This window comes from Dendrobates tinctorius, unplaced genomic scaffold (genome assembly GCF_039654945.1).
Source record: "Dendrobates tinctorius isolate UK_male_01 unplaced genomic scaffold, ASM3965494v1 ptg000228l, whole genome shotgun sequence".
Taxonomy (NCBI): Eukaryota; Metazoa; Chordata; class Amphibia; order Anura; family Dendrobatidae; genus Dendrobates; species Dendrobates tinctorius.
This window is the reverse complement of record NW_027361895.1, coordinates 3597420-3622867: the sequence shown is the minus strand read 5'-3', so window position 1 is coordinate 3622867 and position 25448 is coordinate 3597420. Positions and strand designations below refer to the sequence as shown.

At 44.5% G+C, this 25448-nt stretch overlaps 1 protein-coding gene across 1 annotated transcript; it reads left to right on the top strand.

Moving 5' to 3' along the window:
* The first annotated feature begins 503 nt into the window (after positions 1–503).
* On the top strand, positions 504–25176 carry DNMT1 (DNA methyltransferase 1). Its single transcript, XM_073555709.1, has 34 exons — positions 504–751; positions 11466–11508; positions 11823–11930; positions 14579–14774; positions 15017–15089; positions 15338–15419; positions 15649–15695; positions 15822–15870; positions 15955–16038; positions 16125–16234; positions 16348–16466; positions 17005–17097; positions 17180–17331; positions 17421–17608; positions 17889–18066; positions 18153–18250; positions 18331–18481; positions 18550–18665; positions 18879–19080; positions 19170–19303; positions 19378–19551; positions 19854–20078; positions 20225–20417; positions 21079–21169; positions 21242–21364; positions 21449–21731; positions 21811–21952; positions 22038–22204; positions 22307–22484; positions 23340–23535; positions 23655–23818; positions 24070–24186; positions 24275–24365; positions 24878–25176. Exons 1-34 carry the CDS (start codon positions 696–698, stop codon positions 24910–24912), a joined length of 4458 nt encoding a protein of 1485 aa, XP_073411810.1. The 5' UTR covers positions 504–695; the 3' UTR covers positions 24913–25176.
* Positions 25177–25448: the final 272 nt, after the last annotated feature.

Below are 25448 nucleotides of genomic sequence, written 5' to 3'. Positions count from 1 at the left end.
TAATGAGGCCTCACTGTACAGGAGAGACCGGAGCGAGGAGCCGGGGTCTGATCACAAGAGCTGAATATCTGAGGAGACAGCAATGCTGAATAACAGTCTACACTGCGTCACTAGATCCTTATACAGGTGGAGAATGAGACCCTCACTTTACAGGCAAAGACCTGGAACGAGGCCTGTGGAAAACGGATTAATATTAAAAAAAGAGCCGTTAAAAGAGCCGGCTCTTTATGGTGAGCGAGGCCGAATGAGCCGGATCGCCAAAAAGAGCGGAACTTCCCATCACTCCTGAGCACACCGAGATGCAGCACCATGACAACCCTCCCTCATGACGTCACCACTTCGCCACCAATTGAGCAGCCGAAAAGACGTCGAATGCGTCACCGTTCACTGCGCAGGCGCACTGTTCCCTCCACATTGACCTTTAATCCTTGACGTCACGGCCGGGTTTCGCGCGTAAACAGAAAGCGCGGGAGAGAGTGTGTCTGTGTGCAAAGGGGCGGAGTCACGTGATCCCGGGGCCATTTGAAAAGCTGTAGAGCTCGCGTGCTGTCTCCTGTGTTCCGGTGCTCGGTGTATAGTCCCGGTGGGCCGCAGCGCTGCTCTTGTGTTGGCGGAAAAGGCGGCTTTTCCCGCGGTATTATCCCCTCCGCTGTAGTTTGGCGGTGCTCGCTTCGTTTTGTCCGTGTGTGCCCCGTATGATGCCGGCCCAGGCCTGTCCTCCCGCCGCCCTGCCTGCTGACGTCAGGAAGCGGTAAGTGGCGCCCGGCGACCAGCATGACGTCACAGGGGGCTTGTGTGGAGTACTAGAAGTCTCAGCATGACATCCTTCTAACATTACTCCTAGTGTATAGACTGCTGGGAGTTGTAGTCCCCCTTATATCTGTTTGCATGCTGCACTACAAGTACTAGCATGCCCTCCTGTATCTTGTGACGTCACATTCCTACCGCTGAGAACTGCAAGTCCAAGCATGCGTCAGGATGAGCTGTAACTGGCTGCTGTGTATGGGGGACTACAGGTCCCAGCGCTCAGGGGCTCCTCTGGATAGATGAGGCTAGTCCTGGAGAAACGCTGCCATTTCCAGAGCCCTGCAGGCAGTGAGGCGTCCTGGGTGATGTGTCTGAGATGCTGCAGGTGGGGGGCTCCTGGTGGTCCGTGGAGGGGGGGCTATGTTGGGCTGCTGCAGATGAGGGGGTCTATGTGGGGGGGTTGGTGATTTTGTAGATTGGGGGGGAATATTCCTCAGAGGGGGCTTTCTGCTGCTTTTGATCTCTACTCCCTTTTGCTTTCTGCAGTGTTGGTGTTATGTCCGGCGCTGTCTGCTGATCACTCTCCTGTCGGTCCACAGTAGATGGTCTGCAATAGCTCAGTGCACACACGTGGTCATGGTCTCGCCAGCTCCAGTCCTGTGTACACCGCCCCCCCCCAGCTCTGATTTTCTTGTCTGCAGAAAAAAACTGATTAACGTGAAATTAGTCTTCTTAAAGGGATTACTTGGGGAAACTGCTATCAACCTGCAGATGTGGGGTTCCTCCTAAGGTTAGAAGCGTTACTGACCTGTCTGCTCTTGGCCAAACGCTGCTGGGAGAAAATGGACTTTATTCCCCCGGCAGCAGTCGCGTTGTCACTGGGGTGGCGTGGGATCAGCTTCCGCTTTGGGTGGCTGTAACCGCACGGACTGACACTGGCTCTGCATCGGGGGGCTGTCAGTCAGGGCCAGGAGCGCACAACTACAGCGGCCGCTCTGTATACTCGACAGCGTCTGAACCAGCGCCGCCATCACCTCATGACTGAAACCAAATGCTGCCGAGGAGACTTAGAGTTCATTTTCTCCTCACATCGGTTCTTCTAGGTTCTTCTATGTGCCGGTTAGTTATGTTGCTGACCTGCAGATTAACCCCATACCTGCTGGTTAATTTTTTTTTTTTTTTTTTTTTTTTTTTTGCTGCTGACAGGTTCCTGTTAAGCAAAATCCTGCAGTCACTCTGACTGCAGCCTTGTCAATCCTCGACTTTTATCATGCAGCACAAAAGATCAATGCTATCGCCGGTGCATCGTGCTGTGTAAATGGGCCTCTGACTGCGGAGAAATGGCTGCTTGTATTCACAGAGCCATCTGCATAGTTTACTCTGGTCTGTGTACAGGCATTCCCACTACCACGATCAGTAAGTGTTTACCGATCGGTGGTTGTAATATGCTGCCGGCCAGTCCATGTAAATGGATCTCGGCAGATGGGGCAGCGGTGAGCCGACAACCGACCACCATGACGTCCCATTGTCAACAGAAGATAAACTGCTGTCAAAGTGCCGGAAAATCGCTGTCGGGAGCAGTTCTGTGATTGCTCTGAGCCAAGAGTGGTGCAGGGGCTGAACAAGCGTGGGGATAGTATCTACCTGCCAATAAGTGCTACCGCCCCCTGGGGGGGGGGGAGTTCTAATAACCCATTTAACAATGCTTGCCCATGCTTATCTCACAGTGTAAATGCAGACTCTCTGTATATCACCGCCTTTTGTGTGTCACAGTGGTAGTAAACACTCAGCTGTGAGACGCTTCAAGGAATTTTTAGCTCTCCCCTCCCCTCTTGTGGACTCTGCATTGTATGCAAGTGTATCCTGTAGACCTTACCACTTGCTTTGCATCCTGTATGTTTTGTTCTTCTGCACCACGGGGACATAAAGGAAGTTTTGTCCAATACTGTAAGCTCTAAAGGCCCCTTTACATTTAGCGATGCACCAGCGATCATGACCGGAATGGTCGCTAGTGAGCTGCCACACAGGCAGATCTCACAGCAATGTAGTGACGCAGCAGTGGTAGTTACTTACCTTTCACATGCAGCGTTGCTGACGTCCTCCCACCCGTCGCTCGTCGGCGCCAGCAGGAAGTGCCCGACGAGAAATGGATCCCGCACGATCAGCAACAGGCAGCGGGGGAGCTGGTCGGAAGTATCACACATAGCGATATCGCTGCTGCGTCACCAAATCGGTGATGCTTTTGCGATATTGCTAGCGATATCGCTATGTGTAAAACCCCCTTAAGTATATATAATTCTGTGCAAGAAAATGCTGTAAAGTGAGTTTATTAAATGGCTTTTTAATGAATTACTACAAAACATTGGGAGTGAGCAAAAGAGAGATCTAAAGCAAACTGTGATTAGTGTGATCGTGCTTTGCTTTCAGTTCTGTAAGGTACACTAGTCAGGAATATAGTCGGGTATATTCATTGGCTACAGCAAACCCTATCACTGTTGATCACCAGAAACTTTGGAATACCGTGAAGGATATGGGTGTGACGAACCATCTGGTCTCACTGGGACCCTTTGTCAACAAAGAAGCAACAGTCCTAATGGGACCACTGCATGGTTCAAAGTAGAGCAAGACATCGGACAAGGTTTCACCATTTCTATTCAATTTATATGCTGAAGTTAACTTCAGGAAGGTTGGACCCCCCCCCCCAAAAAAAAAATCAAAATTGCTGGATGAGTTATCAATACCCAGATGATAAAACATTGATCGATCGTAAATGGCGTGAAGGACTTGGGAGTGTTAAGATGGAATGCTCGAAAATGGGACTCCTACTGAAAACAAAGATATTGACTGCCAGGTACCAGGACACATTTGAGATGGACCACTATTAACTGGCAGTTGTAAAGGACTTCATTGTGTCCAGTTTGTGTCCAGTTTGTGTCCAGTTTGTGTCCAGTTTGTGTCCCCACATTTTAAAAAAGACATCAACAAACTGGAGCAAGTTCAGAAAAGAGCGACCAGAATGGTGACCGGTCTGCAAACCCTGTCTTATGAGGAAAGGTTGCAGGATTTGGGAATGTTTAGTTTGCAAAAGAGAAGACTGAGAGGAGACTTAATAGCTGTCTACAAATATCTAAAGGGCTGTCACATTGTAGAAGGATCAACTTTATTCTCATTTGCACAAGGAAAGACTAGAAGCAATGGGATGAAACTGAATGGGAGGAGACACAGATTAGATATTAGAAAAAACTTTTTGACAGTTAGAGTGATCAATGAGTGGAACAGGCTGCCACGAGAAGTGGTGAGTTCTCCTTCAATGGAAGTCTTCAAACAGAGGCTGGACAGACATCTGACTGGGATGATTTAGCGAATCCTGCTTTGAGCAGGGGGTTGGACCAGATGGCCCAGGAGGTCCCTTCCAACTCTACGATTCTATGATTCATCCTACTCTGATGGGTAACTCAAGATCTAGTGGTGCCACCAGAAGTCAGCAGAATAGCTGTGAGCAAATCAATAATAAAGGCACTGGACAAGGTCTACAAATTGCCAGTGAAGTGTTCTTTGAAGACACTGTTCATGCATAGTCTGGTCACTTCTGTATTAACATATGGATGTGTAACCTGGCTGATTTAAAGAAACAAGACTGACGAATCGACACCTTTTGAAATGTACTGCTGGAGAACGGCAAGAAGAACAAATCAAGCCAAAAATGTCACTTGAAGCAAAGATCACCAAGCTACGATTTGCCTAATCTCTCTTCGTATGATGTGTCCAATCACTGGCATAGGACATCATGGTTGAAGGAACAAGGTGAAGAGGAAGACCAGCAAACCTGATGGCTTCATACCATCAGGATAATGGTGGAGAAGAACACTGGTGGTCCGATCTTGGTTTGCACAACATCAATCTACCGAAAAGCGCATTTATCCATCAAGTCTCCATGACTCGATCAAGCTGAAGGCTGTGAATAAGTCAGGTGTAAGAGTAACAATTCTGAACAGGTAGTAAAAAAAAAAAAAAAAAACTTTTTGTTGGCTGTCTAGAAGGCATAAACTGGGTGAGTAACAGACAAACCTTGCTATAAAGGTGATGTTGTGGAAGATGAGTCATGTGCAGCAACAAAACAAAGGTAGTTATACTGTATCAGCAAGATGTCATCTGGGCAAAGATGTCTATCAAGTTTATCTATCCCCATGTCAAAAATCTGCTTGAAATTGGAAAATGTCCAGCAGTGCCATCAGCTCAGGACTTGCAGCAACCAATAGGATCCATCTACACAATCACCAGAAGTGATCTACATGGAAGAAATGAATTTTTTTTTTTTTTTTTAAAGAAAATCTGTCCACAGGATTGTTCACAGTAACCTACAGACAGTGTCAGGTCGGCACCCTTATACTGAATAGAATACCTTTGAGATCCATCTTGTGCTTCTTTTTCAATCCTTATTTTTAGCTTTTAGTTACTGATATGCTCGTGCCCTAAGTTGGGTTCATGTATGTGGGGCTCTGAATATATCTTCATAATGCAGACTGCTGACAGGTCACTGCTCCCTCACTAACCCGTCCCCTAATTTCCATAATGAATATACTAATGTATGTATTTGAATAAGTCACTTCATCAAAATGACAGCACCTGCAGACTATCACTTGTCAGTGCCTATCTTGTGCTGTTGAAAATCAAAAATCGCTATCAAAATGGTGCCGTGAGCTGCGCATTAGCATCTGTAGCGTACTGATAGATGCAAGCATCTCCGCCAGCTCCTAGTTGCAGCAGACAAAAATTTTACACTACATTAAAAAGGCGGTGCATAGGCGATAGATGCTGGTGCGCAGGCGACAGCGCAAGATAATGGGCACTAACCGATAAGAGAAAATGCCCAGGCGCCTCCATTTTGATAGTGAGGTCGAGGTCCCCCCCCCCCCCCCCCAAAAAAAAAAAATATATATAATATATATATACACATACACACTATGCAAATTAGGGGTTGGCTCATTGAGGGAGCAGTGACCTGTCAGCAGTCTGCATTATGAATATCTAATCGGAGCACCACTTACCAAGGCTGTGGAGTCGGTATAAAATGGACCAACTCCTAAAATATATAATAAATTGGGTACAGTAGTTCAATGCAGAATGTGCTGTATATTTTTCATAGGAATTTGGGGAAAGTTATGAAATGTCCTATAAATGGCTGTTCTATTCATGATCTAAGGCTACATTCATTTTTGAGGATACGTTTTTCAGCTGCAAAAGCAGATCAGCTTTTTAAACAACCGCATCACCTGAAAGGTTTTTGAGCTCATAGATAATGTTTTCAATATCAAGAGCAGATTTCTAATCTGATTTTATCTATCCATTTAGCCATATCTGTCTATCCATATCATATCTGTACCAAAAAGAATGAAAGCCGGGTAGCACACAGACTAACACTTCCTGCCAAGCAAAGGAGGAAAGGGCGTCTCAAACATTAACAAGATATTTTGTAAGTGACAAAGTTACTGTAACAATGACAGCAGATATGTCTAAAAGACAGCTCATACAGCTTGTTGTGAAGGGTGGTGTACCATTAACATTATTTGCACGACCAGCTTTTACAGCTCTTAATGGAGAAATGGCCGCAAACTTGGTGTTTCTCTGGAAAGAGAAAGTATTAGAAAATTAGTGATTGAAGAAGCCCTTAAACAAAAGGAAGATCTTAAAAAGACTCTCAAAAGACGCTTCATGTTTCTTAAAATGGATGCCTGCACATGTCGCAGCGTGAACTATTTTGCTATCAATGGTCGATATGTTTGACAACAAATTGTTACCAAGACGCTGGCAGTAAAAGATACTAAAGCTCATCACAGCAGCCAGTTTCTCCAGGCCTTAAGGGGGTTTTACACTAAGCGATATTGCTAGCAATATCGCTAAAATGTCACTGGTTTTGTGACGTTATAGCGATATTGCTAGCGATAAACGTCACTGTTTTTTGTGACGTTGTAGCGATATTGCTAGCGATATCGCTATGTGTGATACTTACCAACGACCGGCTCCCCCACTGTCCATCGCTGATCGCGTGAGAACGTCCGGCTCCATTTCTCGTCGGGCGCTTCCTGCTGTGACGACGAGCGATGCGTGGACGCGGGAGGACGTCAGGATTGCTGTGTGTGAAAGGTGAGTATCGTGCGCTGCGTCGCTGCTGCATCGCTGTGAGATCTTTCTGCATGAAAGCTCACTAGCGATCATTTAGCAATGCACCAGCGATCTTGACCGGGTTGGATCGCTGGTGCATCGCTAAATGTAAAAGGGCCTTTAGTGGGAAAAGTTCTGCAAGATTACGAACTCAAAAAAGAACCGGTTCTTGCTATTGTAACGGACAATGCTTCAAACATAAGTACAATTACACTGATGAATGAGAGTAATGAACAGCTAGAGGAACATTTAGGATTCAGTATGTTGGAGATGGAAGGCCACAGTGCTGCTCATGTAACTGAGGAACAAACGGATATTACTACAGAAGAACAGCAACATTATACTGTAGAAATAGATGATCTTGTTGAAGCTGCTTCAAAACACTTTCCTATTCATCACATGCGCTGTGTTGTGCACACACTGCAGCTGGCAATAAGAGTCTGCAAGAGGGACATGCTGGAAATCTGATTGGAAAAGTGAGGAAATTGGTTATTGCCCCCAGAACCCCGAAAATTGATTCCATCTTGAAGAGACATGCTGGTAAAGGGCAATTGTTGATCAACTAAAACAGTTTCTTATAGATATGGCGAACCCTAAATGAAGGTCAATGGACACAGGTGGCTGAATTGAAGGAATTTCTTAATCGCCCATTTACTGTGACTAAAAAAATTACAAGCCGAAGATTTAACTCCTGGCATTTTCATGAGGGAGCGGAAGAACTTGCTATTTTGCTGTTTAATTGCAGATGGCATTTCTGCTTCAATGAAACGGAGAGAGACACAGCTATTGGAAAATAAAATTTTTCTGGCAGCTGTTTATGTGGACCCAAGTCATCGTATATTGCTTGATGATCAACAGCTTGCTAAAGGAAAAGAAGCTCTGACTGAGGTAGCAGTTAGGACCCGAGTCCTCTTGCGCCTGGCAGTCCTCCTGTAGGCCACTCTTCCTGACAGTGCTACTGCTGCCATATCTTCATCCTCATCAGATGAGGAGTTTGACTTTGCCTGCTCCATGTCATCCATGCCGCAAGGAAAGAGTTCACTCAGTCTCCTATAGCAAGCAGACTGACCATATTTCAGCAAAATGTTTCACTTGCTCTCAAAGAAATAGAAAAATTCAACCGTTCATCAAAACTGACTGTGCACGAGGCAATTCCTTTATACCCGGAAATTGTTAGAGATGTTGCCCATGTGGTTACGGCTTTGCCTCTAACCCAAGTTACTGTAGAGAGGTTGTTCTCTGGCCTTAACATTATTAGGTCAGATTTGAGGTCATCTATGAAGGAGGATCTGATGGAGGCAATTCTATTTCTTAGAACAAACTCATAGACTGCACAAATGTTATTTAGTATGTTTTTGTTGAAAACTTTTTTTTTTTTTTGCCACTTACATAGTTCATTACATAGAGGTGTGTGTGTGTGTGTGTATATATATAGATATAGATATAGATATAGATATAGATATAGATATAGATATAGATATAGATATAGATATAGATATAGATATTACATATTTAATTTATTAGTTTTTGTTCTAAAGTTGTATTCCAATAAATATTATGTTCTGTCTAAATATCTCGATTATTTTATCATAAAAATGATAGATAGATATATATATCTATCATTTTTATGATAAAATAATCGAGATATTTAGACAGAACATAATATTTATTGGAATACAACTTTAGAACAAAAACTAATAAATTAAATATGTAATATCTATATATATATATATATATATATATATCGATATTACATATTTAATTAGTTTTTGTTCTAAAGTTGTATTCCAATAAATATTATGTTCTGTCTAAATATCTCGATTATTTTATCATAAAAATGATGTCTGATGTTCACACTTTACTACAATACATTTTTCACTTAAAATATAAGCAATATATGTGGGGGTTGGTGTAAGGGAAATTGAGGAGTCTGAGTCGCAGGTTTGGCTTACCGACTCCACAGCCCTGCCATTTACACCAACCCCGCCTTAATGATCGGCTTGTGTCCTAACTACAAACTGAAAATAAGGATTGAAAAATCTGTCTGGAGCTTCTTCACCAGGTATTATTTTATGCAGTATTAACTGCGCCGACCTGACACTGTAGGTTACTATGCACAATCCTGCTGACAGGTTCCTGTTTAAGTTAACTGAATAACTTTTTTATAAAGGGTTTCATTTATTTAGTGTTACTACTTGGGACCTGTCAGCTCCCCTAGGCAGGGCTGTGGAGTCGGTAAGCCAAACTTGCGACTCCGACTCAATTTCCCTGACTCTGACTCCCACTTATATTGCTTATATTTAAGTGAAAAATTTATTGTATTACAATGTGAACATCAGACATTTAATCATTTTATGATACAATAATCAAGATATTTAGATGGCACATAATATATATTTATTGGAATACAACTTTAGAACACAAAATAATATTGTAAAGACTTAATACACTATGTAATATCAATTACATACATAGTGTCACCAAAGGAGAACAAAAAGATCCAAAAATACAAATTTTACTTCATTTACCAGGGCTGTGGAGTCGGTAAGCCAAACCTGCGACTCCGACTCCTCAATTTCCCTTACTCCGACTCCACGACTCCGACTCCCACACATATTGCTTATATTTAAGTGAAAAATTTATTGTAGTACAATGTGAACCTCAGACATTTAATCATTTTTATGATCCAATAATCAAGATATTTAGATAGAACAGAATATATATTGGTGTACTACCCGGTTTTCATTCTTTTTGGTACAGATACGATATGGATAGACAGATATGGATAAATGGATGGATAGAGCAGATTTCTAATCTGTTTTTGCTATTGAAAACATTATCTATGAGCTCAAAAACCTTTCAGGTGATGCAGTCTTTTAAAAAGATGATCAACTTTTGCAGCTGAAAAACATATCCTCAAAAAACACAGGAAAAACACTGTGTGAATGTAGCCTTAGATCAAGAATAGAACAGCCATTTATAGGACATTTCATAACTTTCCCAAACTCCTATGAAAAAATATTCAGCACATCCTGCATTGAATTACTGTACCCAATTTATTATATATTTTAGGAGTCGGTCCATTTTATACCGACTCCGACTCCACAGCCCTGTTGAAAACATTATCTATGAGCTCAAAAACCTTTCAGGTGATGCAGTTTTTTAAAAAGATGATCAGCTTTTGCAGCTGAAAAACGTATCCTCAAAAAACACAGGAAAAACGCTGTGTGTGAATGTAGCCTTAGATCAGGAATATAACAGCCATTTATAGGACATTTCATAACTTTCCCAAACTCCTATGAAAAAATACTCAGCACATCCTGCATTGAATTACTGTACCCAATTTATTATATATTTTAGGAGTCGGTCCATTTTATACCGACTTCGACTCCACCAAAATGAGCAACGACTCCGACTCCGACTCCACAGCCCTGGTAAATACAAAAGTATCATATTATATAATGCACATATAAAGAGGTAAATACCTCACCTGGATGGACAAACAAGCATTATTGTGGATTAGAAAAATTGTATAAGGTCACAACATATAGGCCAAACACAGCATGAACTCATGTAATGCAGATCACAATTATGCACCATGTAAGGGGATATAAGAACATTATTACTTCATAAGCAAAATCTTTTGCTCATATTTATCCCCCTAGTGCGTCAGATGGGAAAGAGTATAAATCCCATGAGGTATAGATAATCACAACAATCACAGTACATATAGTGTAAATATACCTGTCATGCTGCCACCTGGTTGTAGACCTGTAACGCACCCCGACACGTGTTTCACCACCTCTGCAGTTTCATCAGGAGGACCTGCTTTTGCGATTGAAAACATTATCTATTAGCTCAAACCTTTCAGGTGATGCAGTTTTTAAAAAGCTGATCTGCTTTTGCAGCTGAAAAACGTATCCTCAAAAAAACACATCAAAAACGCTGTGTGAATGTAGCCTTAGATCAGGAATAGAACAGCCATTTCATAACTTTCCCAAATTCCTATGAAAAAATATTCAGCACATTCTGCATTGAACTACTGTACCCAATTTATTATATATTTTAGGACTCGGTCCATTTTGCACCGACTCCACAGCCCTGCCCCTAGGCCACCTAAACTGCTACCATGTCTTCAACCTTAAATCTTACTTTCAGACCTGCCCTCATGTTGACTTTCTAAATCTAATTTTTAGCAGTTGGCCTGAGATCCTGATCAGGGGGTGACTAGTGATGAGTGGCATGACTTGCAGATCTCTGACAAGGCATAGTAATTTGGGCGTACGCTTCCCAGCTTCGTAGGTGCACTGCGCTTGCCCAGGGAGGTAGCGGTGACGCAGGACTCAGCTGGCCATTACACCAGCTCTGCAAATCCCCTGGATGTCCTGTCACCGCTGCCTCCTCGGTCATGCATAGTGTGCACATGTGGACGCCTGCTTATCCAGCCAGGTGGATTTTGTACCACCTTGATATGTAGGACCTGAGACTTTTCTGTGTTTCCTCACTTGTGCATGTTCTCTTTACCATCTTACTGTTTTTCTTTCTTTCTCTTCTAGGCTGAAGGCTTTGGATAAGGACCATGATGGACTGTCTGAGAAGGTATGGGCATCACACCCAGGGGTTATGAGGTCTAGCACAGTTGTAGCTTTTTTAATTTGTTATTGGACATAGATCTTTGAAGTATTCAGCAGAGACAGTTCTGCGCCATTATGGGCCACCTTGGTTAGGCAGGGCAGAATGGTAGATTTGCCACTACCCGTTTTAGAGCTGGAGCCGTGCCTCTTCCAGTCCCCTCTTCTCATAATGAGGCGCATAGATCCTGGCCCAGGCTTTGCTCCTCCGACCTGACCATGTGTTAGACCATGACTCTTCCCCCCCCAAACCTGTCTATTAATCTCTGGTCCCCTCCATAGGAATGTGTGGAGCAGAAGCTGAGTCTGGTGGTGGAGTACCTGGAAGCAGATGTGAAGGAAAAGCTGACTAACCTGGAAACCAAGCTGAACAGCGAGGAGCTCTCCGAGGTACGGTGTAAGGCTCGTCTCCTAGTGGCAGTGTGTGAGGTGGCTTCCAGAGGTCTGCTCTGTGCCCTGGATGTCATAGTACCTAACCTCTATGCCAGCATGACACTGATAAGCCTCTTGCAATGTTTTTAAAGGGGGGGGGGTTGCCAGGACTTTACCCCAACCCTAGCCTTGTGATGGGCCATTGATCTTGTGTGGGATTCCGACAGTCTGCAGAACTGTGCCTGCTAAACATTAAGGCTGTGTGCCCACGTAGCGATTTTTTTTTTTTTAAGCGTCTTTGCTGCGATTTTCGGCGTGAAAACGCAGCGAAAACGTTTAAAAATCGTGTACGGAACGCCCCCAATGCATTCCTATGGCATTCCGAACATGCTGTGCTAATGCTGCGCTTTTTTCCGCGGCGGAATCGCATCGCGGAAAAAATAGCAGCATGCTCATTCTTTTGTGCGGAATCGCAAACAATTGCCGCGATTCTGCACCCATAGGAATGCATGAGAATCGCTTACTTCCTGCATGTGGCTATGCCCACCATGCGGGAAGTTAAGCGTCTCATGTGTGGTCACGGTGTGGAGGAGACTGTCCTCCAGGCCCTGGGTACCATACCCCTGTGTAAAAAAAAAAAAAAAAAAAAAAAAATCGGGGTATATTTACCTTCCGACGTCCCGCGCTGCATTCCCGGCCTAAGCGTTCCTAGTAATGCCTTGCGGCATGGTCCTGTGAGATGTAGTCTCGCGTGACTCTAGCGGTCTCGCGAGATCGCTATAGCAACGCGAGACTACGTCATCACAGGTCTCACAAGGCATTGCTGGGAACGCTGAGGCCCGGGATGGCAGCGTGGGACGCCGGAAGGTAAATATACTTTTTTTTTTTTTTTTTTTTTTTTTTTTTTTTTTTTTTTTTCCCCCCCCCCCCCCCATTTTACATCCTATCTTTTACTATTGATGTCGCATAGGCGGCCTCAATAGTAAAAAGCTGCTCACACTTGTCAAACACTATGTTTGACGAGTGTGACCAACCTGTCAATCACTTTCCAAGCGATGCTTCAAATCGCTTGGAAAGTGCTTGAATATCGCACACGAAAATCGCGTGATTTCTGGGAAGGAGTCTGGTTTTTGGTGTGCGTTTTAACACGCAACGTGGGCACATAGCCTAATGGGTAGGAGCTAGACCCCACCACTGCCTCCTAAAGATCTGATAAAGGCTTATTAGATGCTGGTGCACAATTCTTGAGCACTATGGCAGTCTGCAGGTCTGGCGTCTTAAATATTTATAGCCAGTCTGAAAGTTTCCTGGATAGGAAGAAGCCTCCATCTTGTATAATACAAGTGTTCTGGGTAATATGGATGTGTTGCGTCCTCTTCTAGTTAAAGGCTATTCACCTTTTTTGGGCTTTTTTTTTTTTTTTTGGTATTCAAGGCAAAATCCTATCATGTAACCGTTTCATTAAGTTTGCTCCATTGTGACCTTTACAGGTGCTTTATTTCCATCCCTGTACACTCAACTTTGATGTGGTCATAACTTGGCAGACAGAAGAGTTGACTTGCTTTCACGTTGCCTTGATCGGGGCATGCATCCAAAATCCTCCATGAAACTGGGTCCGGACGCATGCCCTGCTAGGGCCATAGACTGGAATGGTGACAGCAGAGCTCAAATGTGAGCGCTGGCGTGTAGGGTTTTGTCTCGCCTCTTGTAGACGTGTGCTCCTAAAATCAATGGGTTTAGCTCTGCTGTCACCATTAGTCTAGGGCCCAGTTGGGGCATGCTTTCGGGCTCCCATTTTGTAGGGGATTACCAATGTATGCCCTGACAGGGGGCACAGGATGTAATGTGAAAGCATTACTCTTCTATCAGGATGAGAACTGACAGGTTCTCAGTTTACTCATTCTGCAGCCAGCAATACAGTGCAACACCAAGGCTATAGATGGTAACAAAAGCCTATTAAAAATAAAATTGCTTGGTCCCAATTACAGTGCGTTGAAAGGGAAACTGTCATTTTGAGCATTGGTATTGGACGCTAGTCAGAGGAGCTGATCAGTGGCTTTTTTTCTGTGTTTTTTTTTTTTTTTTTTGTGAATAACTTCAGTAAACCTTGCATTTTTATGCATCCAAAGATCAAGGATGAAAAGGAGTCCAGAGGGTGGACCTGATCAGTAGGACCACCCACTGGACTGCTTGTCACACAGACAAAAAATATTTCATTGACTTTTTTTTTTGGTAGAAGTTATACTGAATCTTTTCCAACAGTCTGTCATCTCCCTTGGCTTCTCCATGCCATGCTGTCGACAGATCAGACTGTCTGTACTGATGAGCGAGTATACTCATTGCTCAGGTTTCCCCAAGCATGCTCAGGTGTCCTCTGAGTATTTGGAAGTGCTCAGATTTAGCTTGTGTCAGCGCAGCTGAATGATTTGCGGCTGCTAGTCAGCCTGAATACATGTGGATTGCCTGTTTGGGAATCCCCACATGTATTCAGCCTGTCCAGCAGCCGCAAATCATGCAGCTGCGTCGACACAAGCTAAATCTCCAAGCACACCAAAACTCTTGGAGGCCACCCGAGCAACGAGCATACTCGCTCATCACTAACTGTGTGCCATGTGAAAGGTTGTTTTCAAAGGGACGCCCACTTTTATCTTCCTCCCTCTATCCAGGAGCGATATCTGAAAAAGGTGAAGGCTCTGCTCGGGAAGGAACTAAACATTGAAAATGGTACGGTGAATGGCGAGACCAATGGCTGCTCTCCAAACGGCACCTGCGGCAGCGATGAGGAGGAGATGGAGGAAGTGACTACACCGGCGTCTAAAAGTCGTAGGGGGAGGAAGAGCAAGACCAACGGAGAGAACAAAAGTAATTGTGGACTGCTAAAAATAAGGAGCGCTAGGTTGGGGTGAAGGGTTTATGACCCTGTCGAGGATGGTCCTTTGCTCAGTCTCCTTTAACAAGCTATTTCCCCAATATGGGGTAGCAGGGGGGAAATGACTGAACTTTAGACCCCTCTGGCAGCAGTCACTCTACTGTACTGTGAGCTCTACATTTATAACATCAATTTTGTTTTCTTGGGTTGTTCACTTGTCTGTCTCAATCTGCAGAATCTTCTGGTCGTGGACGACCTGCAAAAAATGGCAGCAAACAGCCCACCATCCTGTCAATGTTCAGCAAATGGTTAGTTTATAGAGCTAGATCTTGTGTGGGATATTGATAGTTGTCTATGCTGTAGGACTGGGTTATTAAGTCCTCACTACTACTGTGCAGGTCAGACTGGTCGCATATGTGGACTTGACATTTTCTGCAAGCTTTCCCCTGCAACCTGTTAATTTAATTGGATAGCTGCTTGTAGATTCAGGATGTATATCCCCTGTCATATTGTATTTATATTAAGCTGTGGTTTGTTTTTGTTTTCCCCCCCTTAGTCCTGGCAAGCGCAAGTCTGATGATGTTAATGGTGAAGTGAAGCCTGAAATGGAAGTCTCTCAGGAAGAGGAAACTGAAGAGGTAAAGTGGCCTGATTAAAAATTGTACCCCTGGATATGTCCAGGATTAGAAATATGGCTGATGCCATACCCCATGTGTCTGGTTTGTCCAATATGGCAGCTGCACCTCACTGCAGTGACCAGGGTAACGCCATTCACAAGTGTCTCAACAGGGGCAGTGCTGGGTCTTGATTATTATAATAATATTTATTTATTTTATTATATATTTTTTTTTTTTTTTTTTTTTTAAGGAGCAAGTAGAGAAGAAGCTGAAGGTAGAACCCAAGGAGGAAGATGGGTGAGGAGAACTAGCTGTGACACTTGGCATGTTGTAGGGTAAAGCTTTGATTGCTAGGTCATCCTGACCTTGGTTTTCGAGTCACCTTAACACTTTTTTTTTTTTTTTTTTTTTTTTTTGTCTAAGACTTGTCAAACAAGAAACCCCAAAGCCCAAAACTGTTCAGGCACCAAAGGTACATCCTCGTCACATCTGATGCTACATTATATAAAGATTGAGCCTTGTACCTCAATTGCACCACTCCGCCTTCTCTTTACAGACTCCGCCTCCAAAGTGCGTTGACTGCCGGCAGTATCTTGATGACCCAGATCTCAAGTACTTTCAGGGGGACCCGGACGATGCAGTAAGTGCAGTCAGACCTTGGAGGATGGAATAAGCAGCTGCTTGTCCTATGAGAAAAGGATTAAAAACTTAAAAAAAATTTTTCAGCTGGAGGAACCAGAAATGTTAACAGACGAGCGCCTGTCCCTATTCGATGCCAATGAAGATGGCTTTGAGAGCTATGAAGACCTTCCCCAGCACAAGGTTACCTGCTTCAGGTGTGTCCTATTCTCTGCTCAGCTTCTTCCTGGTATCTCTCCTGCTTCCTAGTCTGTTGGGTTATCTAAATGTGTGTAAAAAAAAAAAAAAAATGTATATGTTCTTTTTCTAGTATCTATGACAAGAGGGGTCATCTCTGTCCTTTCGATTCTGGCTTGATTGAAAAGAACGTTGAACTGTACTTCAGCGGCGTGGTGAAGCCGATCTATGATGACAGTCCGGCTCTCGATGGTGAGTGATTGCGCTGTCATATTTTGGGGGCCAATTCATGAAGACTGATGCTTTCATACCCTGGAGTTAAAGACAAATTGTTCAGCTGAAGTGGCGCAGAGTATGTTCTTGCTATAACGTATGTCATTTTTTATTTTTTTTTTTTTTTTTGTATGGTCGTTTTGAGATAAAAAATGGATAAACTTCTAAAGTCTCACTCTGGTGTCTTGTATACTTTTTTGTCTATCTTCACAGGGTGGGTCTCTAGGCAACCTAACATGGGCTAGCCATGTGCAAATTGTGTCCACCGGATAGAGCTGGCTGTGATGCCACCTATTAAAGGTGTCAACCTCGGAAGCCAATGACATTGACTTATTGGATAATTGGGTGGCACAAAAGGGTCCCTTTTCATACCTCTTTCCAGGAGGCATTGTCTGATCTGTAAGGCTTTGCCAGTGGGTAGTCTCTACAGAGAGAAGCTACTATATTGCTTGGCACACTCTAAAGGGGCTTAAATGAATTATTGGATATTTACCTTAATGTAATTTTTGCCTTACAGGTGGGGTGAGGGCAAAGAAGCTTGGCCCTATTAATGCTTGGTGGATCACTGGTTTTGATGGTGGAGAAAGGGCTCTCATCGGGTTTACAACTGGTGAGGACTTCAGTTTCTTCCTCCATTAACTCGTGTCAGTCTCTCTATCGGCGCGCTCTAATCTGTGTCTCATTCTCCGTAGCGTTTGCCGATTATTTTCTGATGGACCCAAGCGAGGAGTACAGTCAGATCTTTGCCTTGATGCAAGAGAAGATCTACATGAGTAAAATAGTGGTGGAGTTTCTACAGAACAATCCAGATGTTAGTTATGAAGATCTGCTGAACAAGATTGAGGTGAGATGAGGTTGTGGCGACCTCCTCGCTGGTTCATCTGCACCCAGCAGGTTTGAAGGAGGTGTGAACTTTCAGTCATCTCCTTTCAGACAACTGTGCCTCCATCGGGGCTGAACTTCAACCGCTTCACTGAAGACTCTCTTCTGAGGCATGCGCAGTTTGTGGTGGAGCAGGTGGAGAGCTACGATGACGCTGCTGACAGTGATGAACAGCCAGTCCTTATTACCCCTTGTATGAGAGACCTCATCAAACTCGCTGGTGTCACACTGGGAAAGAGGTGGGTGACAAGTTCCAGGGGTAGGAAACCCATCTATCATAAAGTGATGTATGCTGCCTCCCTTTATTAAATGGGAATAGCCCATTTATTTCATGAATGGACTTTTATTTTGTTACTTTCAAGAGCAGGATAAGTTAAGAATGCCCCCATTCATTTTAAGCAATTTGGGGGATATATTTTGCTTTTTGGGGTTGGTTCAGTGACAAGAGTAGCAGTATGAGTATATGGGCATTTGTAGTGCAACATTTTGTCTATATCTGTTTGTTTTCCTCCTGTGCAGGCGGGCTGTGAGGAGACAAGCAATACGACATCCCACAAAGATTGTGAAGGATAAGGGACCCACAAAGGCCACCACAACCAGACTGGTGTACCAGATCTTTGACACTTTCTTTTCCGATCAGATTGAGAACAATGATGACAAGGAAAACGCCAAGCGCAGGCGTTGTGGAGTATGTGAGGTACGACCCGGCTTGGTATTGGTCACCTAACCACCTTGTCATACAGCGAAGACCTCATAGCACCTAACTCGGATTTCTCTACCCAGGTATGCCAACAGCCAGACTGTGGCAAATGTAAAGCCTGCCAAGACATGGTGAAGTTCGGAGGCACTGGTCGCAATAAGCAGGCCTGTTTGCAGAGGAGGTAACATCCTAATAAGTAATTGCCCTTTTAAATCATGACCCATTGGATACTATCTTGACCATACGCTGACCTGTTATTAGGTGTCCAAACTTGGCTGTAAAGGAGGCTGATGAAGATGAGGAGCTGGACGACAATATCCCCGAGATGCCTTCTCCTAAGAAGATTCTCCAGGGGCGTAAAAAGAAACAAGAGAAAAAGAACAGAATCTCTTGGCGAGGAGACCCAGTGAAGGTAAGAAGTCCCAAAAGTCGCATACCTCCTTAGATGTCTGAGAAGTATTAATCTGATCCTGTTTTCAGGTTGAAGGGAAGAAGGAATATTATCTCAAAGTGTCTATTGACGATGAAATCCTGGAAGTTGGCGACTGCGTATCTGTGAGTCCTGATAATCCCACAGAGCCTCTGTATTTGGCAAGGTATGTACTGTAGCATGCCTGCTGTCCTGACCCGCTGAGGACCACAAGTGCATGAAATTCCTTCCAAATATATGTGAAAATTGACACTGGTTAAAGGGGTTTGTCAGCTTTACTGTTGCATCGAGAGATCAATGTTGAGGTTGTTAAATTATGGACTCGACACATCGCTTCTTGGCTTTGTTCTTGAATATCCCCAATGTCTCTGCTCTCTAGGATTACATCCATGTGGGAGGACACCAATGGCCCTATGTTCCACGCACACTGGTTCTGCCTGGGTACAGACACTGTCCTCGGCGCCACGTCTGATCCTCTGGAGCTGTTCCTTGTGGATGAATGTGAAGACATGCAGCTGTCCTACATTCATGGCAAGGTTGTGGTGGTCTACAAGGCTCCCTCAGAAAACTGGTTTATGGAGGTGAGATATGAACTTATCACTGCATGTACAACTATTCTTCCCCCCCCCCCCCTTCAGATCTTCCATGACAGTTTGGTATCTAAACCTAGGGTGGTGTGGACCAAGAGAATAGTGAGGTGGAAGATGACGGTAAGTCATACTTCTACCAACTGTGGTACGATCCAGAGTACGCTCGATTTGAGACTCCACCAAAAGTGCAACCAGCAGAGGACAATAAGCACAAGTATGTCATCACACCGTCGAACTAGATCCATTTCTTAAGTGTTGTGTTGCATTATTTTTTTTTTTTTTTTTTAGGTTCTGTACTAGCTGTGCCAGGCTGGCAGAAATTAGGCAGAGGGAGATCCCCAAAGTTTTTGACGTTGCTGACGATTTTGACGGAAAAGTCTGCTACAGCATGGCCACAAAGAACGGCACCCAGTACAAGATTGGGGATGGAGTCTTACTCCTTCCTGATGCTTTCAACTTCAGGTACAAGGACCAACAAAGGAGCACTTGTGATGTGTGGGTACGACACCTGCTCTTATCCAAAATGTCATGGCTACTAATGGCACGCATTGTGTTAGTTAGATACACTGCAAATCTCTCAGGACAGAAGATATAATCTCCCTTGGAAGTGGTGATGGAGGTGCCATAGGACTTAATGTTTCCAGCACAGTAACGCTCCTACTTGGGATTAGCGCAGCTTGCAATCCTCATCAGATCCTGTCTAAATCAGTAGTCCGTCACACTGAACATTTTATAAGCACTGATGTATTTTCATCACTTTTTAGTGTCAGGCTGGGCAGTCCTGCTAAGAGGTCTCATAAGAAAGACGACGTGGATGAGGAGCTGTACCCTGAGTATTACCGCAAGTCCTCAGACTACATCAAGGGAAGCAATCTGGATGCTCCAGAGCCGTACCGACTCGGCCGCATCAAGGAAATCTACTGCAACAAAAGAAGCAATGGGAAACCAAATGAATCCGACATCAAACTGCGGGTGTACAAGTTCTACAGGTACCTGCTGGGGACTCTGACACCCTCCATAGCCTCCAGAAAGCTTCAGTAGATATGAAACAGGCAGCTATGAGATCTGTTCTTATTCTATCCTTGTGCAGATGAATCTTAACACTGATTCCATCTAAAACGTCTTTATATTGCAGGCCTGAGAATACGCACAAGGGAGTGAAGGCGAGTTACCATGCAGATATCAATTTATTGTACTGGAGTGACGAGGAGGCGACTGTGGACTTCAAAGATGTTCAGGGTCGTTGCACCATTGAATACGGTGAAGATCTGTCTGAGACTATTGCAGAATACTCAGCCGGCGGATCGGACCGCTTCTACTTTTTGGAGGTAAATGGGTATTCGTCTGTGGAAACATCAGTACAAATGTACTTTTGGTTTTAAAATGGTGGCAGTGGGGAATATTTGAAACACGAAATTTGGCTTCTCGGGAAGGGATTAAAAAGGTTGTCCAGGACTTTGATCCTCAATGACTGGGTGTGTGACACTCCTGCCGATCAGCTGTTTTCGGTGTCAGCTGAAACTACTCTGTGGCTGTCTACCATAGTGGCCAGGTGTGCAAATCTTCCCCTATTGATCCGATTGGGGGTGTAAATCTAACAGCCAGTATCTACATGATTTCAATTCCAGCCCACGGCATGGGTGCTAAGGATGGGGCATCATCGACAGAGCGATGACATATAACATTGCTCTTCGTTCTATGCACGTGTGAAAACGTCACGGGCTCCTCAAAATTTTAACTGGTTAGGTAAAGTTCCAGTCTTACTGTTGTAAACCCACCCTTAATACTTTTTGGAAAGGAGCTATCATGGTGCACAGAACGGTTTAGGTACTAGAGTACAATTGTTCAGAGCAGCGACTCCTGGCATGGTGAGAGCCCAACCATGTGTCAGGAGATCGCAGTGCCACTTAATGGTGGTTATGCCGATCCAATATACTTACAGTACAGGGACTGACTTGGCAGCACTTTTTTATTTTCTTTTTTCTTCAGACTTATAATGCAAAAACCAAGAGCTTTGAAGATCCTCCAAACCATGCCCGTAGTTCTATGAACAAAGGCAAGGGGAAGGGCAAAGGGAAAGGTAAGACAGTCCAGGTAACATGTTCTACTGTGATATGAGGTATTCAAAATGTAACCAACTCCTTATTTGTAGGAAAGGGAAAAATGTCTGCGCAGTCTGAGGACGAGAGACGGACGGAGGATCAAGTACCCAAACTTCGCACTCTAGATGTCTTCTCTGGCTGCGGCGGCCTCTCTGAAGGCTTCCATCAAGCAGGTGAAGACCGCAAATCCTCTACTATTTAGTCAATACCGCTCTCCTCCTTATATCCATATTGAATTTAATCTCTTGTCATGTTAGGAATATCGGAGACCAAATGGGCCATAGAGATGTGGGACCCGGCCGCACAAGCCTTCAGACTGAACAATCCGGGGACGACAGTATTTACAGAAGACTGTAACATTCTGCTGAAGCTGGTTATGGCTGGTGAGAAGACCAACTCTCTGGGCCAGCGGCTGCCTCAGAAGGGCGACGTGGAGATGTTATGCGGAGGACCACCCTGTCAAGGCTTCAGTGGGATGAACAGGTTCAACTCCAGAACATACTCCAAGTTCAAGAACTCGTTGGTTGTCTCCTATCTCAGGTGAGAGGCTTGTAAGAACACTAATGTTGTTCTGGGCCTCATTTTGTCCAGTGCTTAACACTTTGTGGATGTATTTCAGTTACTGTGACTATTACCGGCCCAAGTACTTCTTGCTGGAAAACGTAAGGAACTTCGTGTCATTCAAGAGCTCCATGGTGCTGAAACTAACCCTGCGCTGTCTGGTCCGGATGGGATACCAATGTACTTTTGGCGTGCTACAGGTAAATGCTTGCTACCTATACTGTAACAAGGTGATTACAGGACTCTCCTCATGTTATGTGATTCTGGACCTTTGTGCCTATTCAGGCCGGTCAGTATGGCGTGGCACAGACTCGTAGAAGAGCAATCGTCCTTGCTGCTGCCCCAGGAGAAAATTTGCCCATGTTCCCTGAGCCTTTGCATGTGTTTGCACCCCGGGCCTGCCAGCTGAACGTCGTGGTGGATGAAAAGAAATACGTGAGCAATATTACGAGGTGATTACAGTACACCACTGCATGACTCCCAGTGGGATTATGGATTCCTTTACCGCTTCTCTTCGTCTTGGAAGTTCATTTTCACCCTCTTTGATCACACAGGACGAATTCCAGCCTCTTCAGAACTATCACCGTGCGGGATACGATGTCTGACCTGCCAGAGATCCGTAACGGAGCCACTGCCCTGGAGATTTCCTACAATGGCGAGCCTCAGTCATGGTTCCAAAGGCAGATTCGAGGCTCTCAGTATCAGCCGATTCTCAGGGATCACATCTGCAAGGTGAAGATTGCGGCAGTTTTCCCTGCAAGGCAATAAACTTTCCTGTCCTCCTGAGCTGAGATTTGAAAAGTCACAATTTTGTCACTAATGTGCTAAAATCATTTGGCTCTTGGCATTCTTGTGCTTTCTTTTTTTCTTTTTTTTTTTGCCCCTGCTCCAACACTGGGGTGGGGGCATGGTGACCACATCTAGTCAGAAATCATGAACGGTGCCATTTAAGCCCTAAATCTTAATGCCAGCAGGGCGCTCATTCATTTCTTAAACAACTTGTCCGGTGTTCTGAATATAATGAATGTGGAACATCTGACTTGGATGCACTGGCACCACTCCACGCATATGGCCTCAATACTCGATTTCTCATGAGTGGCACATCAGATCTCTACATAAAAAGTATCCTTTGGAGATGAGTGTCTATATAAACCATACCACAGAGCTGTAGAGGAGATAAGTGCAAAAATAGGGTCTTATCTGAGATGACAGGTGGTAAAATCAGATTACACTCCCCTTCTAGACATGCAGAAAGCATGTCAAATGGAATTTCAACTGCAGCTGATCCACAGGTCAGCAATTGACCATAAGACAATGGATGGAAGGAAGCTTTTTCGGATGGTTTCTGCACTTGCTGACAATGAGACGTATATCCCAGGATATAAAACAAACTGGTGTTTTATTCTACGCACTTCAAAGTACAAATGACTTCATCAAGAAAGACCACAAGTACTCATTAACAGTTGACAAGCGCAGAAACCATCCACAAACCTTTTCCTTCCATTCTTTGATATACAACCATACCAGTTACACTTCTGGAGTGGGTGCAGTTTTGTGACACTTAGTTCCCGTCTCTGGTCTTTTCAGGACATGAGTGCCCTGGTAGCTGCCAGAATGAGGCATATACCTCTTGCACCTGGCTCTGACTGGCGAGACCTACCCAACATCGAGGTTCGTCTATCTGATGGCACAACCACCCGCAAGCTCCGGTACTCGCACAACGACAAGAAGAATGGACGCAACAGCAACGGCGTGCTACGGGGCGTCTGTTCCTGTGCTGAAGGTATTAATGGCTCTATTGTAAATATATTAAGGTCTCTATTGTAAATATATTAAGGTGATCTGACATTAGTGTATGATAACACTTGTATACTTTTTTTTTTTTTTTTCCCTCTGGTTCAGGTAAACAGTGTGACCCTGCAGACCGCCAGTTCAACACCCTCATTCCCTGGTGTCTGCCACATACAGGCAACAGGCACAATCACTGGGCAGGCTTGTATGGCAGGTTGGAGTGGGATGGCTTCTTCAGCACAACGGTCACTAACCCCGAGCCCATGGGTAAACAGGTATGTGAGCAACGTGTCATCTCTGCTTCTAAGATTCATATCTCCTAACGATGCAGGAGCTGCAATGCTACCTCAGGACTACTGCCCCTGCTGTAGGTTTAGGGGGTCCCACAGACTGCGCCCCCTCCACTGATGGGTGTATTCATTATAAAACTGACATAACACTTGTCACAGGGTCTCATAGCTTATGGGAATACCCTAATGTCGTGGCCATGTGATGGCAAACAGTGGTCTCCTCTTGCTTTCCTCAGGGTCGTGTCCTTCATCCAGAGCAGCACCGTGTGGTGAGCGTCCGAGAATGTGCCCGATCTCAAGGCTTCCCAGACACCTACAGACTGTTCGGCAACGTATTGGACAAACACAGACAGGTACGGGGTGCTGAGATGGGTGAATGTAGTCAAATGGTGAAATAATCCTGCATCTTTTAATTCTGGGGGTGTTTTTGGTGTCCACCAGGTGGGTAACGCTGTGCCACCGCCGCTGTCCAAAGCGATTGGCTTGGAGATTAAGGCTTGTGTCGTGGCAAACCTGAAGGCGAAAGAAACAGGTGTGTATTACCTACCCCTCAGTACTCGGGAGCCTCTGCTGTATAGGTGTTATCCCTATAAAACAAGCCTTAAAGGGGCATCCAGATTAGGAGACGCCTAATGACATGCACACATGGCTTTCCTAATCCTAGGAGCCTTGCCGTGCTCAGTGTGCTCTCTCATTGCCGGCGCCTGTCTGTGGCCAGTGCTCTGCTACAGGCAGGGGTCGGCGATGATGCTGAACACGACTCCAGCACTCATGTGGGTACAGTTTAATCTCAGATGCAACTTAAGGAGGTGTAACGGTGCACTGAAGCCCTAACTTATATGCAAGATTTTGTGTTTTGCAAGCAAATGGCAAACCTATCCTACAGAGTCTCTCGCTCTCCTCCTGAAGTGGGGTAAAGAAGTTGGGTATTTCCTTACAAAAGCAGCCACTTCATCTGTAACAGTCTCCAGTGTAATTAGCTGCTACAGAATTGCTGTATTCTATGAAATTTTTGTGTTAACCCTTCCCTCTCCTGCGTTTTAGACTTCGTAAAGCAAGAGAAGATGGAGATGGATTAACCACCCTGTATCCGGCCTGCTACCTCTACCGTACTTGTGTCCATCCTGTATCTTTTTACATGTGTGTGTGCACCACAGACATCCGCCCGGTCAGGCGCCTCTTGTTGCCTTTTTAACTGAACCGGAGTGATTGTTTTTGATAAAATGTTTTATTACAGACCAACTTTTATTTGCTGTGCTGCATTTTATTCCTCTTTGTATCTGTGGAAATCTTAAGTAGGTTTTTATATGTTGTAATATTTCAAATAAAAAAAAGAAACTTGGCCTGAAATCTGTAGCGTGTTTTTGTGAGGCTCCATACCAGAGATTTTGGGGTCCGACTGCTTCATTTCCCTGATGCCAAACCAGAATTCTTGGCAAAGGGGCAAACTGCCACGCCATTGAAGGTTTCCTTCTGCAGTCAGCTGGAAACTCTTGATAATGTATAGATTAAGCCCATAAAACTCTATGGTTGTAAGAAGAAAAGCTTTAATACCGATTTTAATTTCTCAGGTGCTTCATTGGGGGCAGGGTGATGGGAACCACAGGGGCTCGCT

Coding starts and splice junctions, on each gene's coding strand:
- DNMT1 (XM_073555709.1), top strand. CDS start 696: ATGATGCCGGCCCAGGCCTGTCCTCCCGCCGCCCTGCCTGCTGACGTC. Junction 11,931..14,578: donor ACAGCGAGGAGCTCTCCGAG/GTACGGTGTAAG, acceptor CCCTCTATCCAG/GAGCGATATCTGAAAAAGGT. Junction 17,098..17,179: donor TCTCATCGGGTTTACAACTG/GTGAGGACTTCA, acceptor CATTCTCCGTAG/CGTTTGCCGATTATTTTCTG.